The sequence below is a fragment of the Callorhinus ursinus genome, unplaced genomic scaffold (assembly GCF_003265705.2).
Source record: "Callorhinus ursinus isolate GAN/ISIS: 27379988/994484 unplaced genomic scaffold, GSC_fseal_2.0 scaffold15, whole genome shotgun sequence".
Classification (NCBI taxonomy): domain Eukaryota; kingdom Metazoa; phylum Chordata; class Mammalia; order Carnivora; family Otariidae; genus Callorhinus; species Callorhinus ursinus.
In genome coordinates, this window is record NW_027397077.1 from 1,183,471 (window position 1) to 1,201,446 (window position 17,976).

Sequence of the window (17,976 nt, forward strand, 5' to 3'; positions counted from 1 at the left end):
TTTCCTCATCTGCAAAATGGGAATAACAATATCTACCTCACTCAAAGTGTTGGCATGAAGGTGGGCTATAAGAGCAGCTATGAGGTCTAGCATACAACGCATCATCAATAAATGTGAATCCCTTTAGCTCCTTGCCCACAAACGCACTGTCTATTGTTGGGTATGCTGCCACCAAGTGCTTACAGCCAAAGACCCAGACTGCAGCCACCAAGAAGTGAGATGAGCACTTGCGAACTTTTGACAGGTGAAATCTTATAATAACCTGTCTTGTCCACAAAGGGGGACTCTGAAGTGGTTTTATTGATCTCTACTCTACTATGTGTTTACCTATTACCACCACCAGCAACAACATTAGCTCTAATTTAGTGAGCACTGCCTCAGGTAGTCAGAGAGATGAGCACTTTATTGCATCATCCCATTTGGTTCTCACAACAACCCTCAGAGAGTTACTGCAGTTAACCCCTTTTTCCAGACAAGGAAATGGAGATTGGGAGGTGAAGTGAATTCCCAAGGTCACAGAGGGTGTGGCTGGGCTGGGATTTGACGCCAAGTCTGCCTGACACCAAAGTCACAAATGCTGTCTCCCACCTGGGTGCCTGGGTGTGTGTCTGGGATTCATGTGGTCCTGTGGTGGGAGTGGGAAGGCAGGGGTGGTGGGGGGTCGGCGCTGAACAGCTGGGTAGGGAGACCCGGGTGGTAAGGGCCTGTATTTTGGGAGGCTGCTAACAGTTCAGAGCCCAGAGGGGAGGTTAGAGGAACTCCGTTGACTTTTAACCTCCTTCTAGCTTCGGGGAGAGTCCAATATCCTGGTGGAGTCTGAGCATGGGAGTAAGGATAAATTCCAACTAAAGGATGAGGTCAGATGTGAAGGTGCTGGGCTCAGGGTTTGGGGTTTGGGGGCGGGCAGGCACCTCCTCTGTACTTAAAATGGGGCAGGGGTGGGTGGGCGTGGCTTCCCTCCCGCCAGGCCCCGCCCCCTCCCCATGCCCCGCCCCAGACAAACACAGGCACATCTAGGCGGGGAGTGGGACAGTGGGTGGGGGGCCGGTGGGTGAGGAGGGGGCGCTGGGTGGGGTGGATGCAGCCACGCGGTGGGCCGAGTCCAGACACAGAGCGGACGGACAGACAGACGGACAGAAGGGCCTCTACTTACGATCATCTGTCAGCCGCGATGGGGGCGGGGTGGTGGGGAGGGGGGGGAATAAGTCACCATGAGTCTCCCAGGAAGGCCAGGGAGGGGGCGGAGACGGCACCGAGGGGCGGACCCCATGCCCCTGCCCAGCCCAGAGGAGACAGGCAGATGATGGGAGGTCCAAAGCCTCCCCCACCATCCTTGCCTCTTGGCGGCCCTGCCCACCCTCCCCAAGCCTCCCCCACCCCGTCCCCAGGAATGTCTTCTCCCTCTGTGCTGTGCCATCAACCCGTATGCCATTGCTGTCCTCAGGCCCCCACACCTCCCTGGAGGAACCCAAGCCCAGCCACACCCCTCCGCAGAAGTTGCGGTCCACCCAATCCCACCTGGAAGCCTGATCCCTGGGGATCAGGATCTCTGGGCTTTTCCCAGAAGGGTTCCAGAGGCATGGTCCTGGTCTCTGGATGAATGCTGACCTCTGCTTGACCTCTCTGACCTTAGATGCTCTCTGTGACCTCTGTCTGACCTCTGGGAGCCGTCTGTTCTATTGGTCTCTGATCTTCAAAGTCCATGGTATCTCCCCTCCTTGTCTCTTGATCGACCCTAAGAGCCCTCTGATGAACCCATTGACCCCTATGACCTCTGTGATCCCCAAGCTGACCTCTTTATTTTCTGGGTGATCTCTGACCTTTGTATGCCCTCTTGACCCACATGTGAACTCTATGTCCCTTAGACATCTCTTAACTCTACTTGACTTCTTTGACATTTATCTATCTGACCCATGCATGACCTCTTTGATTCTTTGATGACTTCTGACCCATATGTGATCTCTCTGATCTTTGAATGGCCCCACTGACCTCTGAGCCCCAATGCCTTTGGCATCAAGTTCTCTGGGCTCCCACAGGGGAGATGGCCCAGGAATCCCCTCTGGCCCCCTGTGGACCTCACCGTCTGGTCAGTGAGGGGTGGCAGGACGATGGTCTTCTCCATGGTGTTCATGACCAGCTTCCATAACTCCTTTAGCACCCTCTTCAGCACCGTCTTCTCACAGATTTTGGCAAAGAGAGTCAGGCTGGAGGCGAGGGGAAAGTCTGAGAGATGGCCCAGCTGGCCCTAACTCGAAGAGCCCCTTTCCCTCAACAAACAGGCAAGGCAGGAAAATACTCCATGGACACACAAGAGGACACAGAGCCTGTACAGGGACCACTAAATGGGGTCTGATGAGACCCCATTGATCAGAATGGTCTGATGGGGTTATGATGTGTGACACACATGAAGAGTAAATGATGGCTGGACCGGTCAGCAGGGACCAGGCTAGAAAGGGACTCAACACCTGGGAGGAAGACCTGGGCCTTAGCATGAGGGCAGTGGGGATCCATGGAATGCTCAAGAGAGACACAGCCAGACTTCCCTGTTTGAAAGAACAGAGCGGGGGGTAAACTAGAACAGGAAGCCTGGAGACTAGGGACTGTGAGAGGACTGGGGCCATGCTCAGGCAGAGAGGAAGGGAATGGTGGGAGGAGGGCAAACTTGAGAGGGTAAACAACAAAGAATTCATGGCATGGGGGGTTGAAGGAGACAGAGTAATCCACCATGATCCATCCAGCAACTGACCCACCCATCCACCAAACTATCGCTCCCCCCAACTTTCCTTAATGACCCCTCCATCTTTTTCCTTCCCCCCTCCTCCCTGCTTCCTCCCTCCCATCCATCCTTCTACCCATCCATCCTCTCATCCTTCATCCTCCCTCCCTCCCTTCTTTCCTTCCACCCATGCATCCATCCTCTCATCTACACTTCCATTCATTTCTCCTTATTTCAATCAATTGATCCATCCATCCATCCATCCATCCATCCAGTTATTCTTCCATCCAAATACTTACCTAACTTCATCTACCCATCCATCTGTCCATCCATCCCTCCTTTTATCAATATATCCTCCAGCTAACCTTCTAAGCATTTATCTTTTAATCTACCCATCAATCTGCCCACGCATTTCTCATGTCATCTACCCATTCAACCACCGTTAATTAACCCATAAAAAGGACTCACCAGTCCTTCCAATCATTTACCCTCCCATCTTTCCATCCCTTCATACCTCCACCCACCTACCCATCCAAACCATCCAACCATCACCCAGCAAACATGTCTTGAGTGTCCTCTCCAGGCCAGCCCTGAGTCTCTAAAGCCCCATCCCTAACCTCTTCCTGGCCATCCTAGTCCACCCAGCCTGGCTTACTTGCTGTCCAGCAGGTCCATGATGGGTTGCAGCACATTGTCAGCATCCTGGGCCACGCTGCTGCAGGCACTGGCTGGCACATTGCCAGTTCCCTTCACCTGGCTGAGGATGTCGCCCATCTGCTTGACACACTCCTCGATGTGTGGCTGGAAGCTAGGGGCACAGAGGGGAGGAGCTCAGACCAGACTCTCCAGGCCTCCCAGAGAAAGGGCCAGATGAGGCCTCAAAAGCTGACCATGGACCTTGATGTTTTATACTGAGCATCAAGGAGCCATGGCATATAACTGAGCAGGGGAGGGGGTTGTGTATAATAGCGGAATTGGGCACTGGGCTGAGACATTCACCTGTGCTGTTTATTTCACTGCACAGTCCTACCCAGGTACTATTATTATCATCATCACCACTTTACAGATGAGTAAACTAAGCTTCAGAGAAGTTAAACAACTCACCCAAGGCTACATAGCTAGTAAGTGGTGAAGCCAGGATTGAACTCAGCTCTGTCTAACTCCGAGCCTGAAGTCTTCACCACTACATCTGCTGAGTCCCTGGATGCCCCAGGCTCAGAGGTCTGGGGGCTGCCCCCTCCTGTCTGCTCCCAGCCTTGGAGGTGTCCCCACCTGGTAGCAAACACCCGGCTGAGCTCGTCCAAGACATTGTTGAGTTTCACCTGGAGCTCCTTCAAGATGTCACTGGCCTCAGCATCCAGCTGAGGAGGGAAAAGGGACATCAAGTTAGGTTTACAGAGCATCCACATAAATGGGGCATTTTCCCATCCAACACAGGGAAAGAGATCCCAAGGGACTGGGGAGGAAACAGGCAAAGATGGTGGAGCTGCTTGCTTGGGTTAGAGGGAGTGGCTGAGCTGGAATTCATCAAGGGCAAGCAGGGATGCAGGGAAAGTGGTGACCCTGCCTGGGGCTTGCCTCACCTCCTTCCCTCCCATGGCTTCGAACATCTTCTCTAGCTGCACTCGGAGCTGCTGAGTGTTGTTCATGAGGATGCAGGGCTGGGGATGCAAACAGAGCAAGGAGTCAGGGCTCAAGACCCCTCCCCAGAGCCTCCCCCATCCACTGCTAGGGACCCTAGGATGGTTTCGGGGTCTGGGTCCAGAGGAAGGTCCCATAGGGTCATTTGAGAATGGAAGATAGCATTTGGGACCAGATTCCTGGGAATGTTGGTGGGGGGTGGTTTCTGGAGATTAGCAGAGGGAAACAGGGCTCAAGGAACTTCTCCACGGTGGGCTGGGCTTCTGGAAGTAACAAGAAGGGGGGAGTTCCTGTCACACACCCATATTCTCCTACATGGGCTCAAAGCTTTACACACTTACATCCATACACCCTGAAGGCTTCATTCACAACAATCAGACAATGACACACTGAAGGCATGTGCCCTCACCTCCAGATCCCCCCAGACACACGTGGTCAGGTACATGGACACACACAGTTGGACACACAGAGACACAAGTATCAGAGCCCAGGGAAGGATGGAGCCTTGGGGGTGCAGAGTGGGGCTGGAAAGGGACAGGACAGGGTCCCCCACAGGTCACCACTTTCTCCTTCTCCTTGGAGCAGTAGGAGGCGAAGTCCTTTGAGATGATGTCCGCATACTGGAGGAGCACATTACTGATGGTCTGGGGAGGACACAGACAGGGGGTAAGAACAGGGGCTGGGACTGGGCAGTTCCATCAAGAGCCACTAGTGAGATCAGGGATGAACCTGAATCCCTATGAGCACTCAAGATGGACCACTTGAATGGGTGAATTCACCCAGGATGACCCTCACAACCAAGAGGAGATACCACCAAGTAAAGATGATTATTTTATGTAGACCCAGCTCTTTCACAGAGCAAACAACCATCATATTAACCCAGCTCCAAGCATAAGTATGACTGGATCCCAGATGGAATCCCAATTCTTACTTGCAGTCCTCAACTTCAACCCAGCTTAAAACCAATTAGCTGGAACCCTCAATCCTAGTAGGATGGTCCCAACCTCCGAACTCACCCCAATGCCCACCCAAATTCTACGTAAATCCCAACACTCGCTCCAACCTCAATGCCAAATTGAATCTCAATACTAATAGTAACCCTAAACCCAACCCCAACTTCAATCCCACCCTCAACCTTGATTCCAGCTCCAAATTCATCTCCAACTTTAACCACAACCCTGACCTCAACCCCAGCCTCAACTCAGATGTTGTCCCCAACCACAACTCCAACACTGATCTCAACCCCAACCCCAACCCTACTGGTATCACCAACCCCAACTTTGACCTCAATCCCAAACTTAACCCCAATCCTGACCTTGACCCTAATCCCAATTTCAACTGCAACCCCAACCTTGACCCTATCCCAATCCCTCACCTGGACTCCATCCCTAACCCCACCTGCACTCCCGCACCTTGGCAAAGCGCCTCATATAGTGCCCCACGATCTGGGGGTCAGGGCACTCGAGTTTCTTGATGATTTCAAAGCTCTGGTTGAGCTGGGAGAAGACGTCCACCACGGAGCAGGAGAATAGGGCATGCTCTGAGGTCTGCTGGAACTGCAGTGGGAAGGAGGCCAGGAAGGAAGAGAGGGGTCAGAGCTAGACAGTCCCCAGTGTCTAACCCTCCTGCTCTCCATGGGGAGAGCCAGAGACCAACTGCCCTGGGGTGAGGCGAATAGTGTGCAAGGGTGACTTAGAGGTGGACACAGAGGCTATGGGGAAGGTAGGGCTTCTAGCTCAATGATGGACTCTCATTCATTTGTTGAATGAACAAAACACTTTCAACACTATGAACAAGACGAAGATGGTGACCACCCTTCAGAGACTGGCTTCATCACAAGGGCAACTTTTGACCCCGTATTGGATCCCAATGGACCCCAGAGGGAGGAGGACCACTGAGGGCAGACTAGGGGCTTGATCATGGGCCAGTCTCCTCACCCCATCCTTCTTGTCTCGTTCCAGGGCCCCGTGCAGGAAATCCCGGGACACTTCCTCATTCTCGTCCAACCATTGGATGACAAAGGGCTCAAACCACCTGGAATGGAGAGCAGGGGTGGGGTCTTGCCACCTCTTGTCCCCTCACCCTCTGCTTTACCTAGTTCTGAATGGTGCTTGGGCAGGTCCTTCACTCCCTAGAACTCATCCTGTGGCCTTTGGGTGGGTATCCCCCTGCTTCCCTACCCCACCAGGCCTCAGTTACTTCAGTCATGAAATGGACCTCATGACACTGTCCGGGCAAGGCTCATACTTGCAGGATTTATGGTTCAGATACACTACCCATGGACAAGTGGATTTCCTCTCTGGGATCCCATTACCTGTACAACAGAGGAGTATCTATCCCACAGTGCGGCTGTGAGCAGTGATTGACACAACACATAGTAGGTCCTCGGTAAATGGTGACCACCATCCTGCTCTCCAACACAGCCCGTGAGTCAGACATCCAGAGTTCAAATCCTGGCTCCGTCACTTATTGGATGTCATCTTGGGCAATTCCTTCAGCATTAAACTCTCCATTTTCTCATCCACAAAATGGGAATTATAATGCTCCCATCTTATAGAATTGTCAAAAGGATTAAGTGAGAAAAGGCACTGCTCAGTGCAGTTCCTGATACTTAGGCATATTAATTGGGTTATAAGAGTCCATAGTCCAATGGCTGAAAATAGAGAATACCAGGTTTGTATCCCACTGTGCCCTTGATGCCCAAGGAACCCTGAGTAGGTCAGCCCTCATAGAGATGGCCTCAGTCTAGCTGTCAGAGCTACAGTTCTGGCTTGGGGCAAGGGACTTACGCAGGGTATTCAGGCACACGGTCCTTGAAGGCAGGAAGCTCTGCCACATACTCATTGTACAGCCACTTGACCTTGAAGTGTAGGTTCATGTAGTCAGCGCTCTTGCACAGGCGATGCTTGTCATGCTCTGGTAGGGGAAGAATGGAAAGTCTCCACCCCCTGTCTTGGCAGCACCAGCTCTGGCCATCACAGGTGTCCAACCTCAAGCTTGAGGGTCCAGGATGCTCACAGCCTTGGAGGGGATACTACTGAGGCACAACTAACAGCTATAGCCAGGCTAGAAGGTATGGGGATGGGGGCACTCACCCTCCATGGCATACTTCATGTCCTGGGCAAACAGGTTCCACATCACTTCGGCACTGATTTTGCCCACATTCAGCTCCTGGGGAAACCTAGTCAAAGTCATGGAAGTATGAAACCTTGACAGATGGAAGCAGGGTGGCACAGGCTGCTTTGGCCTTCCCAGCCCGGAGGGTAGTGTGGGACAGACAAAGCGTTCTGGATTCAAGTTCCCTCAAAGCCACTGATGTGCTGAGTGACTTTGAACTGAAGCCCTGCTTCTCCCTGAGCCTCCACCCATCTCTCTCTCCATCCCTTCATCGATTCATCCACCCAGTCATCCACCTTTCTACCCATCCATTCGCTCACACATCTGTCTATCTATCCATCCATCCATCCACCCATCCATTTCTCCATCCAACCAGCTATCCATCTGTTCCTTTATCTAGCCATTCATCCTTCCACCAATCTATCCATTCACCTACCTACTCATCCACTCATCCATCCATCCATCCATCCATCCATCCAGTCAACTATCCATCCATTCCTTTACTACTCATTCATCCTCCCACCAATCTATCCATCTATCCACCTATTAATCCAACCATCTACCCATCCATCTGTTCATCTCCCCATTCAATCATATCTCCATCCATCTGCCCATACATCCATCCACCCTTCAGTCCATCCATCCCAAATCCCTGATCTTAACTGAATATCTAACTAACCAAGAGATACTGGCATGCCAGAGTTAGGAGCCCCTCTAGCACTCAGGGAAAAATAAGACACAACAGTTCATTCAGCTAACACAGATGGAAACTCTACAGACGTATAAATCTACAAACCAAAACTGTGTCCATACTCACACACAATTACACAATATACAAAATTGCATATTGAAGTGCATTCCACAAGTATACACATATACAATATACAATTAAACCCATAGGCCACAACTATACACAGAATTACACCCACACACAAGATACAATGCAATTTAAATGTAAAACATTTAGTAGAGTATCTAGCACATAGTAAATATTCGAGCAACACTGTCAATTGTTATTTATGAACCTACACACATATACAAAATTATATACATATGTACACATTGTTATTCACACAAATCAACATACAAAATACATGTCTGATTACACCATTGATTTTACACATACACACAATTTTATGTTTATAAATTATGTCATATTTATTCAGGCACAACCACACCTACAGTTGCCTCCACATACACATCATTTTATGTGTAATTAGACATGATCACCTTTACACATAAGACACAAAATTTTGCACATATACACACACACACATGATGACCTCCAGATAATTAACTGCACAGATACACAACTCACTGGTTGAGGCAGGGAGTGTAGGAATTTTTGTCTTCCTCAATGATGGACACTATGAGAGTAATCAGCTTGGACCAGAAGTCAAGGTTCTTGATGCTGGGTCCCTGCTCTTCTGGGGGAACTTCTCCCTTCTTGGCCTGCAGTGGGGAAGTGGAGACATTAGCCAAAGGGGTCCATAGGTGGATGCGAGTTAGTTCACTATTGAGGGGCAGGAGGTTAGTGAGGAAGGGGTCCCATTAACACATGGGTGGTTCAGGTAGGAGAGCTGTATGAAAAGGAACTGAATTCATGTAAACTGGCCCAAACAGAACTCATGTCCATGCAGCTCAACAAAGCTTAATTAGACTCAACTCATAAAAGTGAATAGAACTGAATTTAGTTGAAAAAAACTGAAGCCCACTAAACCAAATGGAATGCCAATCAGGCCCATTTAGTTTAACAGATGGAGATCCTCAGAATTAATTCAATGAAACTGAACCTGGGCCAATTATACTGAATGTAGTAGAATTAAACTTAACTGGATTGAATTAAAATCAAATGAATTCAGTTGGATTGAACCTAATCAACTCATCCAAAATCAACATCATCCTAAGTCAAAATAATGGAAATAAATTGACTTGAACTCCACCCAACCTAACTTAATCTAATTCAACTCAACTGAGTCAATCCAATTCAACTCTACCTACTCAACTGAACCTAACATACTCAGGTCAGTTCAATCCAACTTTAGTCAATCAATGAAAATGAATGTAGCTAAATTCAACTGAAATGAGCCCAACTCAACCCAATTCATTTGAACCCAACTATACCTAACCCAACAACCCAGCTCATCCTCACTCAAGCCAACTCAACCGAGTCAAGAATAACTTCAAGTCAACTGAATATAAATAAATGGATTTTTATTAAATTAAACCCAGCTTAATCCAACTCAGTTCTGCTCACTAATTAGCCAAGAGTAATTTTAAGTCATCTGAATAGAAATAAATGGAACTAAACTGTTTATAGTAGAACTAAACCTAACCCAATTTAATCCACTGTACCTCAACACAATTCAATTCAAAGTGACTTGATTTCAACTCAAGTTGACTTCAACTTGAAGTCAATTGAATGTAAATGAACAGAATGAAATAAAATATCACTAAATTGAGCTTATGTGTTATCTCCTATCTGAAGCCCAAGGTGAGGTAGGGGTCCCTTAAGCCCCCACGGTCTCCTACAATTCCTCCATCCCAGGGCTAATCACCCTAGGTTGTGAATTTCAACGTATATATCTTTTCCTTCTAAAATGGTATGAACTCCTTGAAATCTTACTGACAATCTTGGCATTATATGTGTAGATAAACAAACACATGTTGAAAGATCTCAAATAAATTGAGTTGAAATGACCAAAACTCAACTCTACTGAAGAAATTAAATTCAACTCAACATTTATTGAACAGTGATTCTATCCTAGGCAAACTGCATGCCAAACTCAACTAAGTTTAACTAAAACTGAATTTATTGAGCATCTATTGTATATCAGGTGCTAAGCATTTACTTACATTTTATCTAAAGATAGCATCTCATTAAATTTTCTCTTCAATTCTGAGATATAGGTTTATGACCCCATTTTACAGAGGGCGATACTGAGGCTCAATTAAGTCACTTGAGAAGGGGCAGACCTAGGACTTGGGCCAGGGTCTGGTTGGTATCCCCTATTCCATTCTGCTTTATCTGGGGTCCTCACCGGGTCTGTCTGGTACTCCCGACTATAGAGTTCATGACAGTTGTTGAAGATGTACTCATAAGTAGAGTTGAGGCAGGCTTTCACACAGTCTTTCACCACCTGGCTGGCTCGGGGTGGGCTCTGGAGTTCTTGTACCTAGAGGGAGGGAGACAGGCACAAGTCAGCATAGCTGGAACAGGCGGTACCCAGGAAGTGGCTACAAGTGGTTATGAGTTTAAGGAAATGTAGCAGTATGAAAGCAGAGGGTCATTGAGAAAGGGCACTACTCTCCAGGAGAAATGTTACTTGGTTAGGAGCTAAGAGTGCTAGAAAATGCCCGATGGAAAGCTAATGGGACTGGGTCTCCTTCTTACCTTCATCCGAAAGAAGGTGATGCTGGTGAGAAGGTCCACAGTGGATTTGAGGTCCTGGAGTCTCTCTGGGCTGCTGGCTGGGAAGTTGTTCTGTTGGAAGGGAGAAGAGAGGTGGGATTATGGAAGAGGGCTGGGTAGAGGGAGACTGTTTTAGGGGAAATACAAGAGCCCCCCCAAGTTTTAGGAAGTATGTGAGTGTCCATGAGAACACCTTGAAGCAACCGGGGGGGGGGGTCTGGTTGGATGCACCAAGCAAATTGGGCAGGTGCTACCCACATATGTGTACACATGTCAAAGGAACACATTCCACATGTTAAGATGGGTCCTCTCATATGCACACTGGCTGGGAGCTCTCCCCTACAGGCACACCCATGTGTAGGAGCAAGCAAGTCATCATGCATGTACTTCTCACCCGATACATGGAGAGGTCGATCCGCAAGGAGTTGTGCAGCTGGTCCAGGAGCTTGACAAAGCGCTCTTTCTGAGGAGGGAGAGGAGGAGGATGGATGGAAGCAGGGACATGGAGTCAAGTGTAGCAGCTAAAGGCAGCTGACATATTGGGTAAGTGCTTATTGTACACTAAGTGCACCCCATCCACTATTGAACTGAACCATCGTGATATCTGTTTCCATTCTACAGAGGGGTAAACTGAGGCTTAGAGAGGGCAAGTGACTGGTGCAAAATCACATGCTAAGTCAGTTCCAGATTGGAGACCAGGGAATCACACAGGGTCTGACCAGCACGGGGTTGGGCTCTCCCTCCTCCCCCAGCCCCAGTCCCTGGGACTGACCCCAAAGTTGGAGGCAGCAAAGCGGTCAGATGCGGACACGTTGGTGGAGGCGGTGGTGTGCGCATAGTAGGCATTGATGTTGGCGAGCAGGGTGCTCATGACGGCGGGCACCCCAGGACACATGTACTTGGAGGAGAGGCAGGCAAAGTGGCTGGTGGGAGGGAGTGGGAGAAATTGGGCCTGGCATCCAGCCAGGACAGGCAGTGTCCCACCAGAAGGCCTCCAAGACAGCATCTGTACGTGGCTCCCTCTAATCTTCAAACCATTCCCTCTGGCTGATTGTGTCTTCCAAGTTTCTCTCTGCCTCCTCTCTGGGTTGCCCATCTCTGCCTCTAACTCTGACTCTGAGCACACTTCAGCTCCCAGGAATGGCACTTTCCTAACCTCCAAGGGACTACAGAATGCCCACCACACCCACATCCTCTTTGGTTCCTTCTCCCAAGAATCCTTCCACCACTAGATCTGCCAAGGTCCACTTGGTGGCCCCCTCACCCCAGTTTCCTGCACCTTGCCCTCATGTCCACCCCAGCCTGCAGCCTCACGTCATGGCTTGGTAGATGGACTCTACGCCATATCGCATGGCAAATTCATCCACAATTTCCTGGGCTGTCTCATCATAGTAAACCTTCCAGGCGTCATCACCCTTGGCATCTGGGATCTTCACAACCCCATTGTTCTGCACATCTGTCACGAAGTGGAACAGGTTCTGCCACCAAGAGGGAGAAGGCATCATGAAGAGTGCATTGAGGCACAAGGGGTCAGAGATCCCAGGTCTGGGGCAGCTTACATCACCCATCTGTTTATTCATTAATTTATTCATCTACACTTTCATCTATCCACCACCCGCCAATTCATTCAACTACCAAAAATTTCACCCATTGACTCATCCATCCTTGTAACACTTCACCCACCTACCCACCCATCCATTTATCTATCCATCTACTCATTCACCCATCGATCCAGCTACCCCAAAATCCACCTAACCACTCCTCTATCCTTTCATACATTCATCCATTTATCCATCTGTCCACCCATCTATCTAAATTTCCATCTGTCTGCCTGCCCATTCATTCACTCATCCACCCACCCACCCATTCGTCTACCCAAAGTTTCATCCATGCACTAATCCTCTCTTTTAATAATCCAACCACACATCCACCCCCTATAACTACCCACAACTTAATCTGTCCATCCAGCAATTCATCCATCCACCCATCCAACCATCCATCACTTATCTGTTTATCTTCCCATCAATTTGTCCATCCATTCATTCATCATCCATCTTTCTACCCATCCACCTATCCAACTGCCCCCAAATTTACTCATCCACTTATCTATACTTCCAATAGTTCAACCACACATCCTTTTATCCACTCATCATCTATTTGTCCATTCAATCATTTATTCATTCAACAAACTGAGTTGTCTCCAAGAACTCCCCTGTTCAGGTCTGGAACAGATGGAAGACCTGGAGCTGGGTAGGGAGAGTCTGCCTGGAGGTCAGGGAGGGCTTCCCAAAGGAGGGGGCCCTGAAGCTGGATGAATAAAGAGGAGTTTTCCAGGCAGAAGGAATGGCACAGGGGATAGTCTTAGAGGCCTGAGGATTGTGGATGGTGTGGCCGGAAAGAGGAAGGTGGGGCTGGGGCAGGCAGGAATTCCAAGTGGAGGCAATGTGGGAGATCATAGTGAGCGCTTGAAGGCAGGGAGAAGCAGTGGGCCTCACCTCATGCAGACAAGTGTACTGGACATGGTAGGGGGCCACCTTTTCCTCGCCTTTGATCTCCACACTGATGTGTAGCCGGATTGCACCTGATACAGCGGATTTGTCAGTCCGCTTGTCTGAAAAACAGAAATGGATGGCTACATCAGAACTTTCCAATATAGGCCCAGGATGTTTTAATGTATGCATGACTGTAGCCCTCCTGGACTCCCTGAGATTAAGACTTGGGTATCTTCTTGGATTGGCTCTCTCAACTTGTGCCACTCCCATTAGTCTAGAATTCGCTAGGCCCTGCTCTCCCTTCAACTAGGACTCCAGACCTTACTTCCTTGCTCAGGTTAAATTCCTGAGTCTGCATCTTCCTCTTTAACCAGGAGCCCTAGGCTGGGCTAGGCTGGGCTATCCCTAGCAGGGCCTATCCCTGCTTCTCCCCCAGACTAGGCTCCCAGGCCCTGCTTCCCCCATCAGATCAAGATCTCCAGAATCTACTCATCTTAGACAGGGTTCCTGGGTCTGTGCCTCTCTCCTCAGACTAGGATCCCCAGGTCTTGCGTCCTGCTCCATTAGATTGGGCTCACAGACCCTGCCCCCCCCCATCAGATTGGGCCTCACAGCCCCTGCCTCATCCATCAGATTGGGACTCACAGACCCTGCCTCCCGCATCAGATTGGGCTCCTAGACTAACTCCTCCTGACACTGGTTCCCCAATTTGGCTCCCTGGGGCGCCCTCCCTGTCCCTTGCAGAACACCACCCATGCTCACCCAGGTTGTACCACACGTCCATCTCGCCGCTGAGTGTCCGCACCTCGATGATCGTCTGTCCCAGGAAGTCATCAGATTCCCTCTTAAACCGCTGCTTCACACGGGATTTGATGTCATCATCCTCATCCCAGACACGCACCTTGATTCGGTCTGAGGAGTTGTGACATTCACTGCAGGGCAGGGGGAGGCAGAAGCTAGGGTCAGGTGGCTGGCACAGGCTGGTCTTGGAGCCCCCTTCAGTTGCCCCAGCAGAGAGCTCCCCCTGGGGGCTCAGGGGTTCAGCCAGGCACTTACAAGTGGAAGTTCTCCTCCCACACAGGGTTCAGGTTCCCATAGATGGTTTTTGTCCGTTTCTTGGTCTTCCCAACCTGGACAGTGACATAGGGGTCACTGGATCCTGTCTTGTCCTTCGCCTGCAAGCCCTGGGCACAGACCACTGTAAGACACACAGAACAAATACAAATATGGGCTCAAGGAGTGAGGTATGCTGAAAACAGTCCCTGCCACGGGCTCCAGGTTGCTTGTTGGAGACACCTGTGACATGGCCTGAGGGCTTTGTTCTGACCACAGGAGCCCATGGGGATACCCACAAGACATGAAGGACTTGCTAGAGAGTTAACACCCAGGGAGCCCTCAGCTGATGCAGAATGGGAAGGTGCCCCAGGGCCACCCCTGGGTAGGACATTCTGTACATTGTCCTGAAATCTCCAGCAGGACTGAGCTTACAGTTGCTCATGGAGTCACCTGTTTATTGGCAGCCACCTGTTTATGTGCCTTCCCTACCTGCTCCCAGACTCATGTCTCCACCCGCACTGGGGCTTCCTGGGGCCATCTCCTGGATACCCATTGCCCTGAAATCCTCATCTTGGGGTCTTTCAGGGAAATTTGAATGACGTTGGGCATGGATAAACATCCTAAGGCTCCCACCCCGGGTAGGACCACTCCGCTGTGTGAGCTCAACACTGTCCCCCAGTGGTCCCCGGGGGGAATGAGCCCCAGTTGTCCACAGCATTGCCTGATCATTGGCACCCTGTGAAGGGCTCCTTCCCTCCCAAGCTCACTTCTCAACTCCCATGGCATCACCCCCCAAAGAAACAATGTGCCCTCAACTCCTCTTCTTGGGCTCTGATTCTGGGGGGGCACCAATCAAGACTCATCCAGATAGTGTCATGCGCTCACATTTGGAGGCATACATGCCCACCCCGTGAGCACAAACACTCACACATATGGACATGGGAAAGACATGGACATACTCAAGTACACGCAGCAAAAGGAAGAGCCATAGGAGGAAGCACAGGGGGCTAAGAAGGGACCCTGTGCCACCCCCCAACCCCCGCGGCCTCACCAGTGATGCTGATCTTGGCCGACCACTTGGATGTGCCGTCCAGCACGCTCTGCTTGACCGCCTTCATCTGCTGCGTATGCGCGGTCTTGGTCACGGCGAAGATCTCCTGGATGAGCTCGAAGATCTCAGGTTTGTTGCGCTCCCGGATCTTCATGCGGTCCTTGAGCACCATGATGATGTTCTGCGTCCGGTCCTCCGCCCCGTGCTTGGAGCTCTTCTCTGCAGCGCCTGCGGACGCAGACAGCAGTCACTGTCCAGAGCGCGCTCCCTCACTGGAGCGAGAACTCCCAACTCCCATTCCAGACCTTCCTCGGCTGCGGCCAAGGTTACTTTAAGCCATGGGGGCTCAGGTGACTCGCACCCCAAAGCTAGAACTGCTAGAGCTTTCTACCTGCTTTCTGAATCCTCCTACCCTTTCGACCCGTCAGTCCCCACCTGTCTACGCGGGTCCCCTCCTCCTCTGAATCCCCGCTCTCCGCCAAGACCCCGCCCCTTCTCTGACTCCTCCCCCACTCTGAGCCCCCTCCATCCCGAGCTAACCCTAACCCTAACCCATTTTTCTCCAGCGGAACCGCTGACTCTCAGGAAACCCATTCGTTGCACAGTTTAGCTAGTCCCTGAGTCCTGCCCCACCCCTCTGACCCTCTCACATCTCCTTTTCCCGCCTCTCGCCCCAATACTCCGGCCAAGGAGTCCGCCCCCGTTTTTCCCCCCCCCCCCCCCCGCGGAGCACCGCCCCTCCAGCCCAGCGCTCACGCTGCAGGCAATCTGCGTTGAGCAGGTCCTGGCACTTCTCGTGGCACTTGACACCGCACTCGGTGCAGCGCATGCCTTGCCGCGCGATGCCCCACAGCAGCCCCTCGCACTCGTAGCAGTAGGTGGGCGTGGTGGCCGTCCACACCTCGAAGTTGTGCGGCGTCGTGCAGGAGATGGGATAGATTAAGGCTTGTAGGGTCTTCTTGTAAACGTGGTTTTTCTGAGGGGAGGGAGGGGGCCGGCATGGGGCGCTGTCCTGCCCCGCCCTCACCCCCTTGCTGAGTATAGTAAAGTCCCAGTCCCTCTCCCTGCGCCCACACTGTGGGACCACGTTTCCTGTGCACAGATCATGTTGACAGGGTGTTGCGCAACCCAATTCTGGAAACCAGATTGCGGAGAATGGAGAGCGAGGAATGCCTGTCTCGGCCAGACTCTCCTCCTCCTCCTCCAGGAACCCCCAGCCCAGCCCAGCCCTCAACCAGTGGAAGGGGAGGGGCCCCACGCACCAACTCCTCGTTGTTCAAAGTGCTGGAGGCCAAGGCCGAGGTGATGCCTGCTTTTCTGGACTGGACCAGGGACTGGGGCAGGGAAATCACCCAGGGAGTCACAGGGGTCGATTCACACCCATGGGGTTGTCACCACAAGCAGAATCCACAGCCATGATTTGGGGCCACCAGCCACAGATTGAAGCCACAGCCACGAATACGAAACAGGTCACAGCAGCGGGAGCAGAGCCAGCAAAGAAATGGAAAGTGACAGAAGCTCCAGGTTAGAAGGGACCCTGGAAGGTGTGCAGTCTCAAACCCCTCACTCACCCATCCCCCACCAGACTCAGGAGCTGCACTGGCATGATCACCAGCCACAGGACAAAACTACCAGCCACTCCATGAACCAAGGTCAGGAGTCACCTGCTCTCTCCTCTGCCCATAAACTGTAGGACACGGCAGGGATCCCCCCACCCAGAACCCATGGGTTGGGGCCAGCTGAAAGATCCTAGTGGGGGGCGGGTTCCTGGGAAGAGATAGAGACCGTAGGCCCAGGTCACCATCACTCACCATGGCCTGAAGTGTCCACGCAGCAGGCAGGATAAAAATCAGATTACGTTAGTTCCAGAGAACACCTTGCCAGCTCCCAGTCCCAGGTCTGCCATGGGCAGTTGTACAAGTTGAGCACTGCTTATGGCAGGCCTGCTGCGCTGGGGGAGAAGAGGGCACAGGCGCTCACCAGGTCGCTCACGAGTGGAATGGGCTTCCTCTTGCGGATGTCTGGCATGCTGTCAATGATGATGAGGCCACCTCCAGGGCTGCAAGACACACACAGGGATGTCAAGGGCCCAGGCTTCCCCCTTCCTCCAATAGACATCACTTGAGGCCTGGACATCACTTGATCTCCCTGGATAGTAAAGGCTGAATTGTGTCTCCCAAAAAGATACATTTAAGTCCTAGCCCCTCGAACCTCAGAATGTGGCCTTATTTAGAAATAGGGTCATCACAGATATAATTAGTTAAGATGAGGTCACACTAGAGTAGGTGGGCCCCTAATCCAGTATAACTGGTGTCTTTATAAAAAGAGAGAGAGCAATGTGACAAGAGACAGAGTTTAGAGTGACACATCTACAAACGAAGGAATCCTGAGGATTGCCAGCAACTACCAGCAGCTAGCAAAGCAAGGACAGGTTCTCCCCTACAGGTATTGGAGGGAGTGTGGGCCAGCCAACAACTTGATTTTGGACTTC

The 17,976-nt window shown here is 51.1% G+C and overlaps 1 protein-coding gene across 1 annotated transcript in view; it reads right to left on the reverse strand.

Annotated features, from left to right (window-relative positions):
* The window catches only part of UNC13A (unc-13 homolog A), a 62,993-nt gene that overhangs the window by 16,137 nt on the left and 28,880 nt on the right, over positions 1 to 17,976 (reverse strand). Inside the window, exons 13-36 of the mRNA XM_073900964.1 lie at positions 17,466 to 17,544; positions 17,297 to 17,302; positions 16,748 to 16,819; positions 16,242 to 16,461; positions 15,486 to 15,713; positions 14,435 to 14,576; positions 14,141 to 14,310; positions 13,382 to 13,497; positions 12,201 to 12,364; positions 11,659 to 11,809; positions 11,281 to 11,349; positions 10,869 to 10,958; positions 10,516 to 10,650; positions 8,793 to 8,926; positions 7,453 to 7,538; positions 7,147 to 7,273; positions 6,295 to 6,391; positions 5,770 to 5,913; positions 4,918 to 5,001; positions 4,300 to 4,377; positions 3,989 to 4,077; positions 3,372 to 3,524; positions 2,081 to 2,204; positions 1,154 to 1,159 (exon numbers count right to left, since the gene is read on the reverse strand). Coding sequence (XP_073757065.1) covers positions 1,154 to 1,159; positions 2,081 to 2,204; positions 3,372 to 3,524; positions 3,989 to 4,077; positions 4,300 to 4,377; positions 4,918 to 5,001; positions 5,770 to 5,913; positions 6,295 to 6,391; positions 7,147 to 7,273; positions 7,453 to 7,538; positions 8,793 to 8,926; positions 10,516 to 10,650; positions 10,869 to 10,958; positions 11,281 to 11,349; positions 11,659 to 11,809; positions 12,201 to 12,364; positions 13,382 to 13,497; positions 14,141 to 14,310; positions 14,435 to 14,576; positions 15,486 to 15,713; positions 16,242 to 16,461; positions 16,748 to 16,819; positions 17,297 to 17,302; positions 17,466 to 17,544 — 2,764 coding nt within the window. The remainder of the gene's footprint in view (positions 1 to 1,153; positions 1,160 to 2,080; positions 2,205 to 3,371; positions 3,525 to 3,988; positions 4,078 to 4,299; positions 4,378 to 4,917; positions 5,002 to 5,769; positions 5,914 to 6,294; positions 6,392 to 7,146; positions 7,274 to 7,452; positions 7,539 to 8,792; positions 8,927 to 10,515; positions 10,651 to 10,868; positions 10,959 to 11,280; positions 11,350 to 11,658; positions 11,810 to 12,200; positions 12,365 to 13,381; positions 13,498 to 14,140; positions 14,311 to 14,434; positions 14,577 to 15,485; positions 15,714 to 16,241; positions 16,462 to 16,747; positions 16,820 to 17,296; positions 17,303 to 17,465; positions 17,545 to 17,976) is intronic.